The sequence below is a fragment of the Nyctereutes procyonoides genome, unplaced genomic scaffold, assembly GCF_905146905.1.
Source record: "Nyctereutes procyonoides isolate TBG_1078 unplaced genomic scaffold, NYPRO_anot_genome, whole genome shotgun sequence".
Classification (NCBI taxonomy): Eukaryota; Metazoa; Chordata; class Mammalia; order Carnivora; family Canidae; genus Nyctereutes; species Nyctereutes procyonoides.
The window spans coordinates 16,709,934-16,731,027 of record NW_026575134.1 but is presented as its reverse complement, the minus strand read 5'-3'; the positions used below and the strand labels follow the sequence as shown (position 1 = coordinate 16,731,027).

The 21,094-nt window shown below is 45.0% G+C and overlaps 1 protein-coding gene across 3 annotated transcripts in view; it reads right to left on the bottom strand.

Annotated features, from left to right (window-relative positions):
• Positions 1–21,094, bottom strand: part of NAPEPLD (N-acyl phosphatidylethanolamine phospholipase D) — a 63,772-nt gene that overhangs the window by 4,925 nt on the left and 37,753 nt on the right. For all 3 annotated transcript variants that reach the window (XM_055300994.1, XM_055300995.1, XM_055300993.1), the window contains exons 3-4: positions 5,796–6,442; positions 3,642–3,756 (exon numbers count right to left, since the gene is read on the bottom strand). In XM_055300994.1, the coding sequence (XP_055156969.1) occupies positions 3,642–3,756; positions 5,796–6,442 (762 nt within the window). The remainder of the gene's footprint in view (positions 1–3,641; positions 3,757–5,795; positions 6,443–21,094) is intronic.

Genomic DNA, 21,094 nt, shown 5'->3' with positions numbered 1-21,094 from the left:
AAACGACAGAGTAGAAATAGTCAAATTGTGAAAACTAGTCCAAATCTGAAATATTCGGGGGTGGGGGGTGGGGGCTGGCTGGCTTAGTAGAGCATGTGACTCTCTCAATCTTGGGGTCATGAGTTCAAGTCCCATGTTGGGGGTAGAGATTACTTAAAAATACATATTCTGAAGGTTGAGCTGACTGCATGCAGGGAAAACAGGATGGGGGACAGAAGTCCTGGTTCTGACCTGAGTCACAAGAACCATTTTCTGAGAAGTAAAAATTCTGAAGGAAGATCAGAACTCAAGTTTTTGGTACCTAATGGACATCCAGGTGGAGATGTCAAGTGGGCAGCTGGATATATAAACATGGATTATGGAGAGACTTGGGAGTGAAAGGTACAACGGACCACTGGCCATAAGACTGAAAAGATCCCTATTCAAGGGAGTGACCCAGTAGGGAAGAGGCCCAGATGGAGTCAAGGGCACTCCCCAGGAGGGGAACTAGCAGTGACCAAAAAGGGACAGCCAGTGATGCACTAGGAAAATCAGGAAAGTTTTCTGTGGCCTAAGAAAGGTGGTCTGTCAGGTAGGTATTGGCCATGTGGGTCTCCTCCCTTGTACGCTTCTGAATCATATAGGAAATTACTAATAGATCACCCATAAAGTGTAACTTTAACTTTGACAACCTAAGTCAAAGCATTTCCCTTTCAAAATGTTAGTATGAGGGGATTGAAAAGGATGAAATTTCCCACTGAAAAATAACGTGCTTTGTTAATTAATTCACACACACACACACCTCATGCACACCCCAATGCCCTATGAGTCTTGGACAATGACACCCTTATACAATCACCCTACACTAGTACTTTTCGTAGCTCATCAATCACTTAATTGGCTCTGATTTAGTGTGGATTTTGACGTTGCATTATCTGAGTTTCTTCATGGGTCTGTTGGGTATTTCGGCCATCTAGAAGTAACCTTAGAAGGCAAGAAAGCCTTCTGAGTGACTGATAGCAATCTCATTGTGCAAGTATACTTCAGTCCCACGAGGGAGGTGGAAATGCCCTAGAGCCATACAGCAAGACAGCAGATTAGAGAGGTAAGAGTGAAGGAGTAGAGGAAGTGCCCGGCACTAGGGAAGCAGCCCAGACAACTCATAAATTCCCTTTAGAGGGTCACTCTTTTATGATCTACTCCAATAGGATATGTTCAAAAGTTACATATCTTCTGTGATGCCTGAAATTTGTTTCCACCAAAACCAGTAAATTTTTAAGTCTTAGTGCTTAAATTCATCATGTAGGAAACTCATTCATAATTACTGAGATAAATTAAATTTTGCTATATATGTGTGTGTGTGTATACACGATACACACACAGAATAAGAAACTACCACTGAATGGTAGGGCAGGTCACAGGAAACCAACACACAATTTTTCAGTGTTGCCAAGTTAAAGACCTCTTCAGTCTGCTGTCTAGTAAGCAGCTATTAGAACTACTTTTATGTAAATCATTTTACAGTGCTTACTCATAGGGTAAATACCCCCAAATTCTGTCATCTTTATAATTTAACAAACTCATAGTTTTCAGGTTTATGCATCTAATGTCAAAGTATGAACACATTCTAAATTGCTAAGACTTATGATTGAGTTACAGGTTTCATTAAGAAAGGTGGAGAAAGAAAGAAGAGAAAGAAAGAAAAAGAAAGAAAGAAAGAAGAAAGAAAGAAAGAAAGAAAGAAAGAAAGAAAGAAAGAAAGAAAGAAGAAAGAAAGAAAGAAAGAAAGAAAGAAAGAAAGAGAAAAAGATTTCTAGCCTCTCCTCTTCCCCATCTCAGTAAAGAGCATGACCATCTTCCCAATGACTTGTTAAAAGTCTAGGAATCATCCTGATTCTTCTCTTTGAACGGGGTTTTAATTTTTCTTTATTTTTTTTTATTTTTTTTAAATTTTTATTTATTTATGATAGCCACACAGAGAGAGAGAGAGAGGCAGAGACACAGGCAGAGGGAGAAGCAGGCTCCATGCACCGGGAGCCCGACGTGGGATTCGATCCCGGGTCTCCAGGATCGCGCCCTGGGCCAAAGGCAGGCACCAAACCGCTGCGCCACCCAGGGATCCCTTAATTGTTTTTTAAAGGTTTTATTCATTCATGAGAGACAGAGGCAGAGACCTAGACAGAGGGAGAAGCAGGCTCCCTGTGGGGAGCCCAATGTGGGGCTCGATCCCAGGACCCCGGGGTTCACGCCCTGAGCCAAAGGAAAACGTTCAACCACTGAGCCACCCAGGTGCCCCATCTTTGAACAGATTTAATAAAGTAGTAGGACTTCATAAAAGTCTCTGTGTAGATAATATATGGAACATACACACACATATCTAGATCTATATACGTGGAATGGATGCACATGATACACACACAAACAATAAGACACTGCCACCAAATGGTAGGGCAGGTCACAGGAAACCAGTACCCAATTCCCCCTTCACGTACACACGCATCATCCTGTTATTCATCCTCCCTGGCCCTGGGGTCCTTCATTTATTCACTCCATTCCATCCCCTCTGTTGCTTGGCTCAAAGGCTGCTGCATCGTGGGGTGGGAATTCTGACGGGGCCAGAGGGAGTGGGCAGGCAGTGTGTTAGGTAACTACGGAACAAGTTAGGGAGAGAGCAGGCCAGAAATAGGGCAGAGGGAGTGCCTAGGAACAGCCTGGAAACAGGGTTGCTGCAGAGCGGCCCTGGGGTGGGGAAGAGGCCACACAAAGCAAAGTAGAAGCCAAGTTCAACCACCCGTTTCTAAATTTTGCTTAGGGCAGACCCTGGATCCAGAAAAGATGTTTTTTTTTGCTATCGCTCTGCTTATCCCAGAACCCTGGCTGATAGCTAAGTTCTAGGATTCAACTACCTAAAGGGGAAAAAAAAAAATCAGTTTTTCTGTGTTAGTCTAGGGAGAAAAACCACCATTTATCCCAACACCTGGCACGCAGCACTCCATCACTGTTCATTACTGGAAGAATAACATATTCCTAAAAAGTCCCAAACTGTCCAGCCTTACTTCCCCCATGGCCCTCATGTCACATCCATACTCTGGCTGAACCAATTCTTCACTACACCCCCTTTGCTTGCTACCTCCAAGCCTATTCCCTCCCCTTCCTCTTCTTGAAATGCCTTCCTGCCTTCTCACAGCCAAGTTCAGATGTCACCTCTTCCATGAAGCCGTCCCTCCCCACCCCCTCCAAATCAGTGACAGTCCATGAGTCATGAGACCACTTTGTCCCACTGCAAAGCACTTCTATCAACACCTGTTTTAGAGTTATGTACACACCTTACATCTTCTGCTAGAATAAATGCCCCCTTGAGAGGGAAGACCTAATCGGTTCATTTCCCTATTTTCCAAGACTATACACATTTTTTGTTCTATAAATGATGCTTCATTTACAGAAATAAGCCAAAAGCACAGCATGTACTGAGGGGTTATGTTTTTTACTGTATATAAATACTGTTTTTCTAATAAAAGTGATCAATCCCTCTAATTCACGTAGGACCGTGCAGGTTCTGATTTCAGTCTGGTCTCTGAGCACACTGCATGTAGGGTGTGCTGATGCCTGAACCCTTTCAGGTCCAACACGTAACCAAAGTTATTTTTATCACAGTCACTCACCTCATTTGCTAAGGCAAAAGTCCCCCAGTGAATAGCCACAGATTTCTTTGTTTGAACGTCAATGTGAATCCTCACAGCTTCTTCTGGGTCCACGTGCTGGTATTTCATAAACCACCTGATAAAATAGCAATTTATTAATTCTGGTTTTGAAATATAAATTCTAATTGCTACTTCATCTAATCAACCTTTAAAGGTTCTGCACAAGAGTAAGACAGGCAAAACCATCTCTTTTGAGTCACTCTTCTGCTGGAAACAAAATAAGAAAAATCTAATACAAACTGCTATGCAATAGCTAAGTCTCAAGCCAAACTCCCCTTTGGAAGGCAAGATGTTTCACGGGTCTTTGATTTTACTGACCATTTATTCTGAAGATCTGTCTTACTGTTATTTTTAAAAAGTAGATATTTTACAATCCTGGTATGAATCAAAGAAATTAAATAATGGGTAAAGAACTAAAAACCAAAAGAGAACCTGATAACTTACCGAAACTATTTTTTTTTTAACTTGCTAAAGCAAAAAGCAAACCAAACTTAGTGTAGGACAGGCTAAAGACTGGGAGGAAAAAAATACTATTCAAGGGTTTTATTTAAAAATGATACAAGTGGGGATCCCTGGGTGGCACAGCGGTTTAGCGCCTGACTTTGGCCCAGGGCGCGATCCTGGAGAACCGGGATCGAATCCCACGTCGGGCTCCCAGTGCATGGAGCCTGCTTCTCCCTCTGCCTGTGTCTCTGCCTCTCTCTCTCTCTCTCTCTCTCTCTGTGTGACTATCATAAATAAATAAAAAATAAAATAATAAAAAAATAAATAAAAATACAAGTGAACAGTGAGGTGCAGGATTCAGCAAGAAGAGGATAGAGTAGGGGGATTATGGGGAGAGAGTGTGGAAACTGCCCTAAGGCTGCCCGATGCCTACGGAAGAGCAGAGCTCAGGAGGCAGGGGCCTGTGGACCCCAGCCTTACCCACTGCTGGGAATGTGTATCTCAGCTCTGCTGCTGCCCGCTCTGCTGCGGTTAAGACTCATGGACCCAGATTCAACAGGTGCTTCTGCATTTTTTAGAACACACCATGGAAAAGTTCATCCATCTGCAAGAGCTAAAAGGTTGTTATTTACTGTTAGAAGCTGCCGGCCCCATGGGAACCTAGAAACAAAGCCACTGTGTTCTACTCAACAGCAGATTAGAGAAGCACTGTTCACCCTGTGTCCTGACACTGGGAATACAGGACAAGATGCAGATAGTTTTTGGTATTTCTATTGATTTCTTTTTTAAGTCCTATAGCAAATCAAAGGGATGGACATATGCCTTTCTACCTTCATGTCTATATGAAATAACTTAAATTTTTTTATTTTGGTGTGAAAGTTACAATAAAAACAACATCCTACGGCACTTGGCAGGCTCAGTTAGTAGAGCTTATGACTCTTCATCTTGGGGTCGTGAGTTTAAGATCCATGTTGGGCACAAGCTTACTTTTTAATAAAACAACAAAAAATACATAAAAACAAAACTTCCTAACCAGCTTGGATAGAATACAGTGAGAGGAGATTCCCCCACAGGGATACTATTGAAAGCTGTGTTGGTGTAATGGTTGCACATTTATAGAATACTCTTAAATTTCATTGATATTCTTATTTCTAAAACTGTTAGTACTGGCCAAAGAAATGGATTACACAGTAGAGGCTCCCACAGTTTAATTCTCTTAAAGCAAATTCTGTGCTCCTGGCCTTCTCCCAGTTTAGTAACAAGACAGCTGCAATGCAAGCAGCAAAGGGGAATTCTGTGAGGGATTTGCATAACCTGTACACATTAGATCATCACTATATATATGATCTTTATATATTGTGACAAAGGAAAAAATTTCATAATTACAAATAAGATGCTTTAATAGATTAAGAAAATCCGCTGAGGGCAGCCTGGGTGGCCCAGCGGTTTAGCGCCACCTTCGGCCCAGGTGGTGACCCCCGGGTCTCGGGGTCGAGACCCGCGTCGGGCTCCCTGCATGCAGCCTGCTTCCCCCTCTGCCTGTGTCTCTGCCTCTCTCTGTGTGTGTCTCTAATAAGTAAAAAAAATCTTAAAAAAAAAAAGTCACAGATGACCTCACAGGACATCCCCAGCTCGCAAGTGCTTTAGAGCTCCGGAGCCGCGTCTACACACCTCGGTTCGTACGCTCCGATGGGAATAGCTGCCAGGTCAAAAGGGCCAAACCTCCTTCCTATCTCTTCGAAAGCTGAGCAGTAGCCAGTGTCTCCAGCGAAAAAGAACCGGCTCCAAGGCCCCAGGACGGCCCAGCTGCCCCACAGAACCCTGTTGTCGTCCAGGAGGGTCCTCTTGCACCAGTGCTGGGCGGGCGTGAAGACGAAGGTGACGCTGTCGTGCCCGGGCACGCAGTTCTCCTCCCACCAGTCCAGCTCGATCACGTTCTCGCAGCCGCACTTCTGCATCCAGTCCAGGAGGCCCAGGGGCACAAACCAGCGGAGCTCGGGCCCGAAGCGCTCGTTGAGCGCGCGCACCGAGCCGCAGTCCAGGTGGTCGTAGTGGTTGTGGCTGAGGACGACGGCGTGCACCGCGGGCAGCTCGGCCACCGAGCAGGGCGCCCGCCGGAAGCGCCGCGGCCCCACGCGCTGCCACGGGGAGGCGCGCGGGCTGAACACCGGGTCGGTGAGGAGCACCAGCCCGTCCATCTCCACCAGGACCGTGGCGTGGCCCAGCCACGTGACCCGCAGGCCCGCCCCGCTCACCCCCGCGGCCTCGGGGCGGTCGACGAAGTAGGGCCGCAGCACCGGGAGCTCCTTGTCGAGTTCCTGCAGCGGCGGGAGAGACAAAGAAAGGCGGTGGGGGGGGGGGGGGGAGGAGGGGGGCAGGGGGAGGAGGGGGGCAGGGGGAGGAGGGAGAGCGGGGGGGGGGGGGGGGGGATGGCGTGGGGGAGGAGGGCGGTGGGAGTTCTGCTTGGCACGTGAGCGCGCACGCGCTGCCCAGGGAAGCTGAGCCGAGGGCGCGGGCAGCGCAGCCGAGTGACACGTGCGCCTGGGCCTCGGCTGGGCTGCTCGGCCCACGGCAAAGCCCCCCACCCCCCACCCCCACCCCACCGCGGCCTCGGGAAGATGTGCAGCCCCGTTCGGGCAGGCAGGGCCGCCTCCTCCGACTGGGACCCTGGGGCCGACTGGGAGCCGCGGGGTCCCCGAGGGCGCTCCCCGGGCCGCGGCGGGTGGGGCGACGCAGTCCCCGCGGCACAGCAGCCCTACTGCTGCCTCCGGGGGCCTTCACGCTCCGCGGCGGCGGGATCAAGCAGCACGTCCGCCTCAGGGTCAGTTGGCGCTTAGAAAACCGTTGCCTTCTTTTCTTTTTAAGATTTTATTCATTCATGAGAGACACAGGGAGAGAGAGAGGCAGAGACCCAGGCGGAGGGAGAAGCAGGCTCCCTGCAGGGAGCCCGATCCCGGGTCCCCAGGGTCACGCCCCGGGCGGAAGGCGGCCCTAAACCTCTGCCCCCCCCCCCCCCGCTGTCCCGTAGGACCCCCCCCCCTCCCCCCCCCCCGTCTAACCCATTCGCTCTGACACTAACGCTCTAGGGCGCCCAGGGTCCCTCGGGGCAAGGTGCTTCGCGGCCCGGCCCCGCACGGACAGGGCACGGACAGGACGTGTGTTCAAGACTTGCTCCACCGACTTTGATCGTGCCTGCATTTCTCTGCACTGACGGTGCACTTGCTCTCCTACGTTCATCCGTCAGGTTTTGACTCCCCTACGTATATTTGTAAGTTGCTGCAAATCAATACAGAGGGAATGTGGCATCGGGTAATTAGGGGACATACAAGATGTGCGACAGCCAATGAGAAGGAATGAAGGGCCCAGGCGCCAAAAGCATCGGACACAGGAGCCTGTGTGAGCTGCAGAAGAACTGATGAAGTTCATGATGCCAGAAAAAAGGAAGGAGGTCGTTTTAGGTGCAGAAAATGCCCAAGCAAAGGCACAGAGCCAAGCGGGAACATGGCGTTTGGGGACAGGGGAAAATCTGTAAAGGATCAGAACACAGTAAGAATGCTGTAGTCCACCCAGAGACAGGAAGCATTCTAAAGGGGGAGTCAATGGAGGAGAGACCGGTCTGAGTGGCTCCGTCAGTTAAGCACCCAACTCCTGATTCTGGCTCCGGTCATGATCTCAGGGTCGTGAGATTGCACCCCGCATCTGACCCGTGCTTAGCAGGGAGTCTGCTTGAGATTCTCTTCCTCTGCTCTCCCCTGATGTGCACATACGCACTAATAAATGAATCGGGAAAAAAAAAAAAAAAAACAGACTTGTCCCAAGTAAGGTTTAAAGAAAAACCCCTCTGGAGTGTAAATGATGACCCAGAATGGGTGACAACAGCTGCCCAGATGACAGATGACCAGCAGAGACAGCAGTCAGAGCAAGTGTGGGGAGATGCTAGTGGAGGAGAGCCGAGAAGTCACAGATGGTCTGAGTGGGACAAGGGCTGCGACCGGGGAAGAGCAGGAGCAGCAGAGGTGGAGGACAGCAAAGCCGCCTCTTAGCCACTCTACACTTTAGTTTCCTCATCTGAAAAATGGGCACAACTGTACTCACACGTCACTGTTGCGGGGACTGGAGAAGGAGCGGCTGTCGTGCTGTCGGCACTGTGTAAGTATTCCAGATGGGGAAAGAAACCGTAACCTGGACAACTGGTCAGGCACCAACTCGACGCTTTTACTTGGTTTCTTTTCTCATAGCCATAAATCTAGTTTAGAACCTGAATACTATCCAGACACTTTGAAGTCCTCCCTGATTGCTCACCTGTCTTACTCTCACACTCAATCCGTACACAAGAGCCACTTCAGAAAGAGTCTACTTAAGTATAGCTCTCTCCCTGGACATTTTACAGACTCTCCACCGATTGACAAAACCCATCTCCCCTCCTCAGCCCAGGAGGAAGCCGACCCGTGGAACCCCCAGTCTTCCTTTCCAGCTGTTTCACCCAACTCCTGCAGGCCTGTGTCCCACCTACACCAGGACCGCTTGAGAGCCCCGCACAATACTGATCCCGTTTCTCAGGTTACAATGCCTTGCCTCTAATCCCTTTGAGAACTTAATCTGTGTACCCTGAGTCTCCATAGACAGGGATGATCACTCCAGCACCCACCGTCCCTGCCACTTTGTTCGTGCACTTTCCGTGGACATCCTGCCCAAACTGTGGTAAACAGGATGTGTCTCGTGTCTTACTCAACTTGGAACCACCCACAGTACCCAACGCAAAGGGCAGTGATGAACACATCATGTGTTCGATGAAACTTGTAAGATAAAGGAGTGTAAATTTTTCAAATCAGTTCTCAAAGTTGGTAGAATAATGAATGTCATGTGGTGACCTTTTCAAAAATGAAGGAGGAAAGAGGGAGGGAATGAATATCACCTGGGAAGCTGCCACGTATTACAAGCCTCATGCTAGGCACCTGATAGTGATGATGAATCGAGGATGTCAAGCACTTTAACACAAAATAACACTGACAAGAGCTATCATTTATGGAGTGCTAAATACCGCACTAACTATTCTTCAAAAATAATGTTTAAGCTGGTACCAACCAGAGGGGTCCTAGGTGCCCCAGTCAGTTAAGCATCTGCCTTCCACTCAAACATGATCTCAAGGGGTCCTGGGATCAAGCCCCACATTGGGCTCCCTGCTCAGTGGGGAATCTGCTTCTCCCTCTCCCTCTTCTTCTGCCTTCCCCCCTGCTCATGCTTTCTCTCTTCTCTCTCAAAATCTTAAAAAAAAAAAAAAAGATTAATCCAGTACCAACCATAACACTGCAGGTAGCTCCTATTAACTATGTTCATTTAACAGAGGAGAAAACAGTGATGACATACACACGAGGTCACCCCAGCTAGCCTTCACACATACTGCCTCTCACCACTGACTCCTAAATATTATCTCATTTAATACGTATTTTTTCAAAAACAAGTAACATCCCAGAGGAGACACAAGGAAACTTTTGGAGATGACAGCTAATGTACATTATCCTGACTGTGGTGATCGTTTCATGGGAATATAAATAAGTCAGAACACCAAATGATATTTTTTGAATATGTGGAGCTTGGATTATCTTATTAAAACCATTTTAAAAATCTTAAGCAGCATCATGTTTAAACAGTGCATCAAAATATCTGTTAACAAAATTCCCTGAAAACGGTGCTGCACTTTCTTTTTTGCTGTAAGTTCAAAAGCCATTTGAAGTTCACTATCTTGCATTATCTGCAGACTGCTGGGAGGGAAGGAAACCTGTAGCGAGAGCCTCTGGCAGCCTCACCTGCTATCGAAACAGAGGATTAACCAGGTAAAGCACTGAAAGAAGCCAGTCACCAAGGGCCACAGCAGGCCATCCTTGGTTCTGTTTATGTGAAGTGTCCACAGCAGGCAGGTCCATAGAGACAAAAGACAGATTAGTGATTTCCAGGGGCTGGAGAAGGGCGAGAGAATCGGGGGCTGATGACTAAGGACACTGGGTTTCTTTTTGGGTTAGTAAAAATGTATTAGATGTGGGAATGGTTGCACAACCCTGAATGTACCGAAAACCACTGAACTGTACATTTAAAACAGGTCAGCTGTAGAGCATGTGAATTACAGCTTAACAAAGCCCTTTTTTTTTTTTTTTCAAAAAAGGCCAAGTCCTGACATGTGAACCTAAGCAATCACACCTTCATGTTTCCTTCTGCACACTGTGTTTCTAAGCCGATTACAAAAATGCACCTTATTTGAAAGAATCTGATCCCTAACACCACTATCCCATAAAACTCAAAGAAAGAGAGTCTACAACTGAGATTCCAAAAAATATTTGTCTTTTTGATCCTGATCATCAGAGTTTGAAAAACCATGTAGTGGGGCGCCTGGCCGGCTCAGTCAATGGAGCATGTGACTCAATCTCAAGGTCGTAAGTTTGAGCCCCATGTTGGGTGCAGAGGTTACTTAAAAAAATAAAATCCTTAAAAATAAATAAATAAAATTTTTAAAAAGCATGTAAATTGGAGGTAGAGAAATTGTTTATTTGAAGAAACCAAGCACTTGGCATCTTCTTTACTAGGTAAGGACTTTTCTTGGCTGGCCTTCCTCTTTTAAAGCTGCAAACGGGAAAATCCCTAGGCCCATAATTAACCAGGACACTAGTTAATGTTTACTTTGCTTGGGGAAAGGAAAAAAATCCTAATGTGCATTCAACCACTATTCTTTGCCAGATGCTGTATATGGAAGCAGATGTCACCGCCGTTTTACAGATACCCAGATGCGGGGCGGGGGTGGGGGGGTGGGGGTGGGTCACTAAGAAACTCACCCAGGTCACACAGCAAGTATGTGCGTTCTCACAGGTCTTCCTGGCTCTAAAGACCTTATCTTTTCATTAAACCGTAACTGTTTCCATGGCATAAATTTCATTAACTTTAAAAAAGTGAAACCTATGCTCTTATTAATACTATTTTAAGCATATGTGTGTGTAGTAGACAAGAGAAAGATTTGATACAAATCTGCTAAAATCATGTTTTCTTTAAAAAATAAAATCACATTTTAAGACTGGAGTTAAGCCTTTCCTTCCAACTGAAAGTATACGTTGCAACTCAGATTTAAAAGAGATTTTTCTTTTTCATATTTATTTTGATGATATTATGTTAACATTGAATAGAGACTGAGCCGTTACCCAAATACTTCCAATGCAATCAATTATTGATGCTAATGTTTTATATTTTTGCCATGCTATCTGTATTATGAATACCAGATCCATCAAAATGGCTTAATATTTTTAAACTTCTCCTTGATTATAAAATACCCTTCATAAAATATTTGCAAAATACAGGAAAATATAAAGATAAGAAGAGTACCCACCCATTACATCAGTCTGCAGAGCTTATAGCCACTGTTGACATTATCCTGTCTTTAGTCACAGCCCTATTTCTGTGCATGGCTAATATCCTAAAGCACTCGTTCTTTCTTTCTTTCTTCTTCTTTCTTCTTTCTTCTTCTTCTTTTTTTTTTTTAAAGAAAGAGAGAGTGAGCAGGGAGAGGCAGAGGGAGAAGGAAAGAGAATCCTAAGCAGGCTCCACACCCCACACAGAGCCTGACCCTGAGATCATGGCCTGAGCCAAAATTCAAAGTCAGACACTTAATCAACTGAAGTGGTTGGGTTTTTTTAAATCTATTTTTTAAAAAACATTTTCATATTGTGACATTGTATCCACCTCTTAAAACTCTGAGACACATACTGAAGTATTTAAAAATGAAACAAATAGGGGCACCAGGGTGGCTCAGTGGTTCAAGTCATGATCTCAGGGTCCTGGGACAGAGCTCCGCATTGGGCTCTTTGCTCAGTGGGGAGTCAGCTTCTCCCTCCCCACCCCCTTGAGCTTGCATGCACTCTCTCTCTCTCTCAAATAAACACACAAAATCTTAAAAATTTAAAATAAAATGAAAATGAAACAGATTTCCTCAATCTGTCAGAATGTAAAAAGAAAAAAAAGGGGATCCCTGGGTGGCCAGCGGTTTGGCGCCTGCCTTTGGCCCAGGGCGCGATCCTGGAGACCCGGGATCGAGTCCCATGTCGGGCTCCCGGTGCATGGAGCCTGCTTCTCCCTCTGCCTGTGTCTCTGCCTCTCTCTCTCTCTCTGTGTGACTATCATAAAAAAAAAAAAAAAAAAAAGAAAGAAAAAAAAACATGAAATACAGGAAAAATTGAAAATTACATAAGATTGACCTAGATGATCCAAAATACAATTGGTAGTTGCTTTAGAAATTGAAAGGATGAGGAAAGGAAAATTTCAAAGAAATACTCAAAATTTCCTAGGAGATTTTGGAGGAAACAGATTTTCCACATTTTCTTTTCTTTTAAAGATTTTAGGGATCCCTGGGTGGCGCAGCGGTTTGGCGCCTGCCTTTGGCCCAGGGCGCAATCCTGGAGACCCGGGATCGAATCCCACGTCGGGCTCCCGGTGCATGGGGCCTGCTTCTCCCTCTGCCTGTGTCTCTGCCCCTCTCTCTCTCTCTCTCTCTGTGACTATCATAAATAAAGTTAAAAAAAAAAAATTAAAAAAAAAAAAGATTTTATTTATTTATTCATGAGAGACACAGAGAGAGAGGCAGACACACAGGCAGAGGGAGAAGCGGGCTCCCTGCAGGGAGCCTGATGCAGGACTCGATCCCTGATCCTGGGATCACACTCTGAGCCAAAGGCTCAACTGCTGAGCCACCCAAGTATCCCAGATTTTCCACATTTTCTAAAGGGCCCACAAAGCACTGAGCATGACCAACAAATATAACACATCACGGGGGAAATTTCAAAAAGATATTTTCAAAGCTTCTAAAGTGTTAATACCTACAGGTCACACAAAGGACTGAGAATGGCTCTGAACTTCTCCACAGCAATACTAAAAAGAAGGTCATGGAGGTAATGCTCTGAAATTCTGAGGGAAAACTGTTTCCAAACAACAATTCTATACCCACACTAACCAGTAAGAATGAGAACAGAAACACGGTTCCAGTCCAAGATGGTGACTATAGGAATTTAGAGTAATTCCTCCTGAAGAACTTAGGGCTGACCCAACAGCTTCTACATAAGAGAAGACAGACCCCAAGAGGTGATCCCGGGGTCCTGGGATCAAGTCCTGCATCAGGCTCCCCACAGGAAGCCTGCTTCTCCCTCGCCTCTGTCTCTGCCTCAGTGTCTCTTGTGAATAAATAAATAATAAAATATTTAAAAATAAATAAATAAAAGAACAACTGGAATACAGAAAAACTAGCCCTAGAACCCTGACAAACAGTAGAGGAGCTGCTGGCACTCTCCCCCAGGTCAGATGGGCTGCCCAGCAGCACAGTTTATATTCCCCCTTAATAGCATGGACTGGAACAGGGTCTGGGCTCCCTAGCCAGCCTACCACCTCACTGCGCCCTGAGCCCACTATCCCATGGCAACCCCAGCACAGAGTGTCCCAGAACCCCCAGCCCATGCTAGTTACATCTCCAGCTAGCCAAAGTCACCAAACACATAGTCTACCCAGAGGACAACCATACAAATGCCATTCCTTCAAATTTAGAAGTATTTTGCCTAATTCCTAGAAACAAACATAGAACGTCAAGCAAAATGGGGAGACATCAGTAATGTGCTCCAAATGAAAGAACATGTTCAAATAAAACTTCAGAAAAAGATCTAAATGAAAGAAATATGCAATATGCCTGATAAAGACTAAATAATGACTCTAAAGATGTTCACTGAACTGGAGAGAAGAGTAAAGGAACTCAATGAGAACTTCAACAAAAAGGGCACCTTTGTGGCTCAGTGGTTGAGCATCTGCTTTTGACTTGGGTCGTGATCCCATGAGTCCCGGGATCCTTAAAAAAAAAAAGAAAGAAAGAAATAAAAGGATTATATAAAGAGACTACTACAAAAAATTAAATGCTGACAAATTGGACAATCTAGAAGAAATAAATTCCTGCAAACGTAGAATCTTCCAAAACTTGATCAGGAAGCAATAGAAAATCTGAATAGACCAATTACTGGTAACAAAACTGAAATGGTAATCAAAAAATTCCTAACAAACAAAAGTCCAGGACCATATGAATTCACACCTGAATTCTACCAAACATTTAAAGTAGAGTTAACATCGTACTCAAACTACTGCAAAAACAGAAGAAGAAAAGCTTCCAAGCTTCCATTCTATGAGGCCAGCATTACCCTGATACCAAAACCAAACATACTACAAAAAAAGAAAACTGGGGCACCTGGGGGGCTCAGTGGTTGAGCATCTCCCTTTGGCTCAGGTTTTAATCCCTGGGGCCTGGGACTGAGTCCTGCATCAGGCTCCCCATAAGGAGCCTGATTCTCCCTCTGCCTGTGTCTCTGCCTCTCTCTGTGTGTCTCTCATGAATAAATAAAATCTTAAAAAAAAGTAAATTCAAAATGGATTAAAGACCTAAATGTGAGACCTGAAATCATTTAACTCCTAGAAGAAAACATAGGCAATCATCTCTTAGACATGTTGCCTTTGCAGAGTTTTCTAGATGCATCTCCTCAGGCAAGGGAAAGGAAAGCAAAATTAAACTATTGGGACTAAACCAAAATAAAAGGCTTTTGCACAGTGAAGGAAACAAGCAACAAAATGAAATGGCAACCTAATGAATGGGAAAAGAAAGATATTTGCAAATGATGTATCCAAAATACATAAAGTACTTATAAAACTCAATACCAAGAAAACAAATAATTCAAAGAAAAATATTAGGCAGGGAGCCTGAATAGATGTTTTTCCAAAGACATATAGATGCCAGCAGACACATGAAAAGATCCTCAACATAATGATCAGGGAAATGCAAAACAAACCACAATGAGATATCACCTACACCTGGTATAGTGAAAATGAAAAAGACCAATAAGAAATTTTCAGAATAGTGAAAATGAAAAAGACCAATAACAAATAATAACAAGGATATGGAAAAAGGAGATCCTCATACACTGTTGGTGGCAATGTATATTGGTGCAGCCACCATGGAAAATAGCGTCTAAAAAACTAAAAACAGAAGTACCAAATAATCTAGTAATTCCACCATTGGGTATGTATCCAAAGAGAATGAAAACATGAATGTGAAAAGATATACGTACCCCCTATGTTCACTGCAGCATTATTTATAATAGCAAATACATGGAAGCAACTTCAAATGTTCACTGCTAAATGAATGGACAAAGAAAACGCAGAATGTATAATCAGCCTAAAAAAGAAGGAGATCTTGTCACTCACAACCACAAGAATGGACCTCGGGGGTATTGTGTTAAGGGAAGTAAGTCAGACGGAGAAAGACAAATATCACATGATTTCTTTACGTGTAGAATCTAAAAAACAAAGGAATAAACAAACAAAAAGAAACAGACCCTACTACAGAGAACAAGCCGATGGTTGCTGGAGGGGAGGGGGTTGGGAGGATGAGTAAAATGGAGGCAGGGGACTGAGAGATTCAGGCTTCTAGTTATGGAATGAAGAAGTCACAGAAAAAAAAGGATGCAATGTAGGGAATATGGTCAATGATACAGTGACAGCATTACGATGACAGATGGTACAATTGTGGTGAGCGTAGCACAAGATATAGGTTGTCAAATCACTATGTTGCACACCTGAAACCAATACAATATTGTGGGTCAACCAAAGTTTTTAAAAGGCCAAAAAAATTATAATAAAGACATTTCAGATAATTAAGTTATCAGAAAACTGACTTTCCACGTACCCTTTTCTCAAGAAGTGGATTAGGAATGTGCTCCACCAAAATGAGAACACAGCCAAGAAAGAGGAAAAAGTGGGGTGCAGTAAAAGGCACTAAGGAAGCAAAGGGGCCAGGATGGTGGTGAAGGAAGACTCCAGAACGGAAACATGCAGGGAAATGGGAGGGCTGTCAGCCCAGAAAGAACCCGGTGCCGAGAAACCAGCTTAGAGTCTTTCCTCAGGAAAGCAGTTGAAAAAGGAATGGGGGGGAATGATTAGTTACTATTACATATGAAGTTAAGCAGATGAAAAAATAAAGTATTGCTAACCTCAGCGGGCGGGGGTGGGGGGGGCATGTAAGAAAGAAGACATGGGCAGCCTGGGTGGCTCAGCGGTTTAGTGCCTGCCTTCAGCCCAGGGTGTGATCCTGGAGACCTGGGATCGAGGCCCCCGTCAGGCTCCCTACACGGAGCCTGCTTCTCCCTCTGCCTGTGTTTCTACCTCCCTCTCTCTCTGTGTCTCTCATGAATAAAATAAAATCTTAAAAAAAGAAAAAAAAAAGGCGACATGGCCACGGTACATTGCTTGGTTCATCAATGAAAACCAGTGATAGTCCCAGCAGTGCATACAGCAAAGGGGGAGGCCAAGTCGACCCACAGGGGAGGGATGGGGCAGTAGGCGGGAGGGAAACCTGACTCTGCACACGAAGGAATGCAGAAGCACAGCATGGTTCCACAGGTTGGGGTCTAACAGTTAAATTCACAGAATCAACAAGTGGAATGACGGCTGCCAGGGGCTGGGGCGAGAGGGCAATGTGCAGCTCCTACCACCAGGCCCACCGTTCCAGACAAGCAGAACGAAGCAGCCCTGGAGGTACGTTGCACACTGCGCCTACGCTTACCAGTAACGTGCCACACACTGAAAAATTCGGGAGTACAGACCTCATGGCAAGTGTTCTTACTACAATGGATTAAGAGAAATGAAGATGAAGGCAAGCTCCTGAGGAAACAGCTCAAAGGTCTGCAAGCCGTGGCCTCCAGAGAAGGAGGACAAGTGACAGGCGCTCGTTAGAGGACTCATATTTGTTTGATAAGCCTTTTAGCACTATGACTTTTAAAAAACTGTGTACATGTTGTTTTTTTTTTTAAATAAAGTAACCTGTTAGGCATACCACAGCAGAGATATAATTGTTATTTTTCATTCTTTCAAAGGGCACCACTCTATTCTTCCAAGTATTATACATCGGAAGAGTGCGTGATATTTTCAATGTACTTTCTTTTTTTTTTTTTTTTAGATTTTATTTATTTATTCATGAGAGACACAGAGAGAGAGGCAGAGACACAGGCAGAAGGAGAAGCAGGCTCCTGCAGGGAGCCTGATGTGGGACTCGATCCCGAGTCTCCAGGATCAGGCCCTGGGCTGAAGGCAGGTGCTCAACCACTGAGCCAGCCAAGCGTCCCAAGAAACACATTATTTTATTATTTTTTAAGATTTTATTTATTCATGAGAGAGACAAAGGGAGAGGCAGAGACACAGGCAGAGGGAGAAGCAGACTCCATGCAGAGAGCCCGATGCGGAACTCAATCCAGGGACTCCAGAATCACACCCTGGGCTGAAGGCAGACGCTAAACCACTGAGCCACCCAGGGATCCCCTCAAAGTACTGTCTTGCATCATGTGAACCTTAAAACAATTCTAGCGACCTCCACTGTCTTAACTTTAGGGACCAAAAAAAAAAAAAAAAAAATTGAGTACCTTTAAGATTGTGATACAGATCAAGCCACATCCTCTTAAAAAAAAAAAAAAAAAAAAAAAAAAAAAAGCCACATCCTCAAGGAGGTATCTGAACCTGAGCCTGGTTTCCAGATTCCTGGTGTCCCTCTCTTCCTACCAGCCCATGACATGCTACCTCATCTCCACGTCTCCCTCACACTCGGATGTGACTGGTCCCCACTCGCTTCCACAGCAGTGGTGGCTGAGGACAGCCTCCTCCAACTAAGGCACCTCAGGAGGTTCTGCTTCCCTCCTTCTCTGGAGGGCTCCAATGGTCCCTTCTGATTCCTGGTCACGATGATCAACAACACCAACCAAAGTCACCGAGCTGACTCCGAAAGAACAAAGCCATGACAGCATCAGAACAACGTAAAGCCTGTTGGGAGACACTGGCGGGCATGCTGCTATAAAGACCCAGACAAGGCAGATATCACAAACGGTTCAAGGAAAGAAACAGTTTTCTGGCCAGCCAACTACACTGTTTAGCTCTGCTGATGACCAATTTTCGTTGTACTCAGACCTGTCCTTTTGTACTTTATCTTCCTCCTAAAACCCTGTCATATGTACATACCTAAATCAATATAATCTACTATATGGATATAAACTGCATAATATATAGGAATTATAATCCTATATATATATATTGTCCCTATATCCTTCCCAAAATAATAATTTGAAGTTTTATTAAACTTTAGCCCCCACCATGTCTAACAAAAACAATTTCCAGAAATCTGAATAAATTCTGAATTCACCCAATGATCTGAAGTAAGTGTTCTCTACATGATTTTCTTTTTTTCTGGAAAATGTAGAACTCTAACATATCTAGGAGTCGATGAAAGTTAATAATTTTGGCAATTTAAAGGGATTAAATATGGAGTTACACAAGAAAATAAAAGAAGTCAATATGCATTTGACCTAGTTCTTAACTTTAACTGGAAACAAGGAGGAAATAAGGTGCAGGTTTAAAAAAAAGAACTGGGATCCCTGGGTGGCTTAGCAGTTGAATGCCGCCTTCGGCCCAGGGCGTGATCCTGGAGACCCGGGATCGAGTCTCACATCGGGCTCCCTACATGGAGCCTGCTTCTCCCTCTGCCTGTGTCTCGCCCCCTCTCTCCCTCTCTCCCTCTCTCTGTGTCTCTCATGAATAAATAAAATCTTTAAAAAATAATAATAAATAAAAAATAAAAATAAATTAAAAAAAGAACTAATAAATGTATTGGAATAAGATAAAGATGTCTTCTCTCTCTCTCCTGTTACAGGAAGCTGAATGTAAGTGGTGCATACTGAGACCTCCTTTACTTTTTTTTTTCTTTTTTTTTTTTTTTTTTTTTTTGAGAAAGAGCATAGGCAGTGGGAGGGGGTGGAGGGACGGGCAGAGGATAGGGAGAGAGAATCTCAAGCAGGCTCCATACTCAGCACAGAGCCTCATATGGGGTACGATTCCATGACCCTGAGACCATGACCCAAGATGAAATCAAGAGTCAGATGCTTAACTGACTGAGCCACCCAGGTGCCCCTCCTTTGACATTTTCTATTAAAAAAAAAAAAAAAAAAAGGCTAGTGATGCCCTGGGTGGCTCAGCAGTTGAGCATCTGCCTTCAGCCCAGGGTGTGATCTCAGAGTCCCAGGGTGGAGTCCCACATCGGGCTCCCCCAAGGAGCCTGCTTCTCCATGTCTCTGCCTCTCTCTGTGTCTCTCATGAAGAAATAAAATCTTAAAAAAAAAAAAAAAGGCTAAAGAAGATAGCAGAATAAAAGTATCCAAGGATCACCTCCTCCCATAAATACACAAAGGCAACAACTACATATAATGCAACTCACTCTGAAAATAGCCTGAGACCGGCAGAGCAGATTTCCCACAGCAAAGGACAAAGAAAAGGCCACATAAGAGACCCAGAAGGAACCAAAATCCTGGCATGGCAGCAACCCACAAAAGGGAGAGATCACAGGCAAGAAGCCACTCCTTGAGAAGTAAGGGTCAAGCTTCAAATCAGACACCCCCAGCCCTGGGGATCTGCACCAGGAAGATGAGTCTCCACGTCTGGCCTTGAAAATCAGAGGCCTAGCTCTGAGAACTCTGAAAAGCAGCAGGGCTTAACTCCAAGACAGCCAGAGATAGAGGAAACTGAGTCTGTACTTTTAAAGGGCTGGTACACTGTATCACGCCACCCAATGCACCATGGAAGCAGCAATTTGAAAAGTGCCAGATTTGCTGACTAACTTTAGACATGTGCCAGAGAAGCGAGGATCTGCAGGAGCTTTCTCTGGGAATGGACGTGCTGCTGGGTGCCATGTTTCTTGCCTTCTTTCAGCCTAGTTAGCCAGACACTTGTGGAAACCAATCCTGACCCTCTCCATCTACCTTGTCAGCACTGTTTGCCCCACAGATCTGTTCCCCTGCAGACCCACCCCATCTAACACATCCATGCTGATCCCATCCAACCACACCAGCAGGTAGCCTCAATCAGACCCAGCCATACATCTAGAGTGACTACTGCTGTCCCATACCTATGGGCAGACCCAGTTGGGACCATCACCCCTCCAAAGACACTATCACCCTTCCACACCTGTGGGCAGCCTCAGCCAATATCAGCCTCCCCTCAACCCAGTGGGGTTGAACCACCATCCCTCCAAAGCATTTCCCTCAGAAGGGGGTTGCTAATTCCATGCAGTCACGTGCCCCTAGTGGCTACAGCAAGGCCTCTCAGTCAGTGTGTAGGGGGCAAACCCTGCCCACCAATGCACCCACAACAGTCATAGCCAGTCTCTGAAGACAGCAAGCTGAGGGCTGACCCCACTGACCAGTGCACGTAGAGCCACAGCAGCCCCACCACAACAGGAAGGCATATACAGCCCATACAGGAAACACTCTGGAGTGCCTGATTCTGGTGACCAGGGGTTACTGCACTACTGGAGACCACAGAACACCTTCTACATAAGGCTGCTACTTTCAAGACCAGGAGACACAGCTGAGCCACTTACTAGAAAAGACACAAACACAGAGAGGCAGACAAAAATGCAGAGACAGAAGAATATAATCCAAATGATAAGTCAAAATCCCAGAAAAAGAGCAAAATAAATGCTAATAAACAATCTACCTGATAAAGAGTTCAAAGTAATGGTCATAAAGATGTTCACTGGACTAGAGGAGAATGGATGGACTGAGAACTTTAACAAAGAGATAAAAAATATTAAAAAAAAGAACAAGTCAGAGCTGAAAAATATAGTAACTCAAAAAATACACTAGAGGGCCAAGAGCAGATTAAAGAATGTAGAAGAATGGATCAACAATCTGGAAGACAGGGTCATGGAAAGCAACTAAGTGAACATGAAAGAGAAAAGTAACAACATCAAGTGTAATAACACTTGCATTACAGGGGGTCCCAGAAGAAGACAGAAAGAGGCAGAAAACTTATTTCAAGAAATAATAACTGAAAACTTCCCTAACCTACGGAAATAAAGAGACATCCAAGTCCAT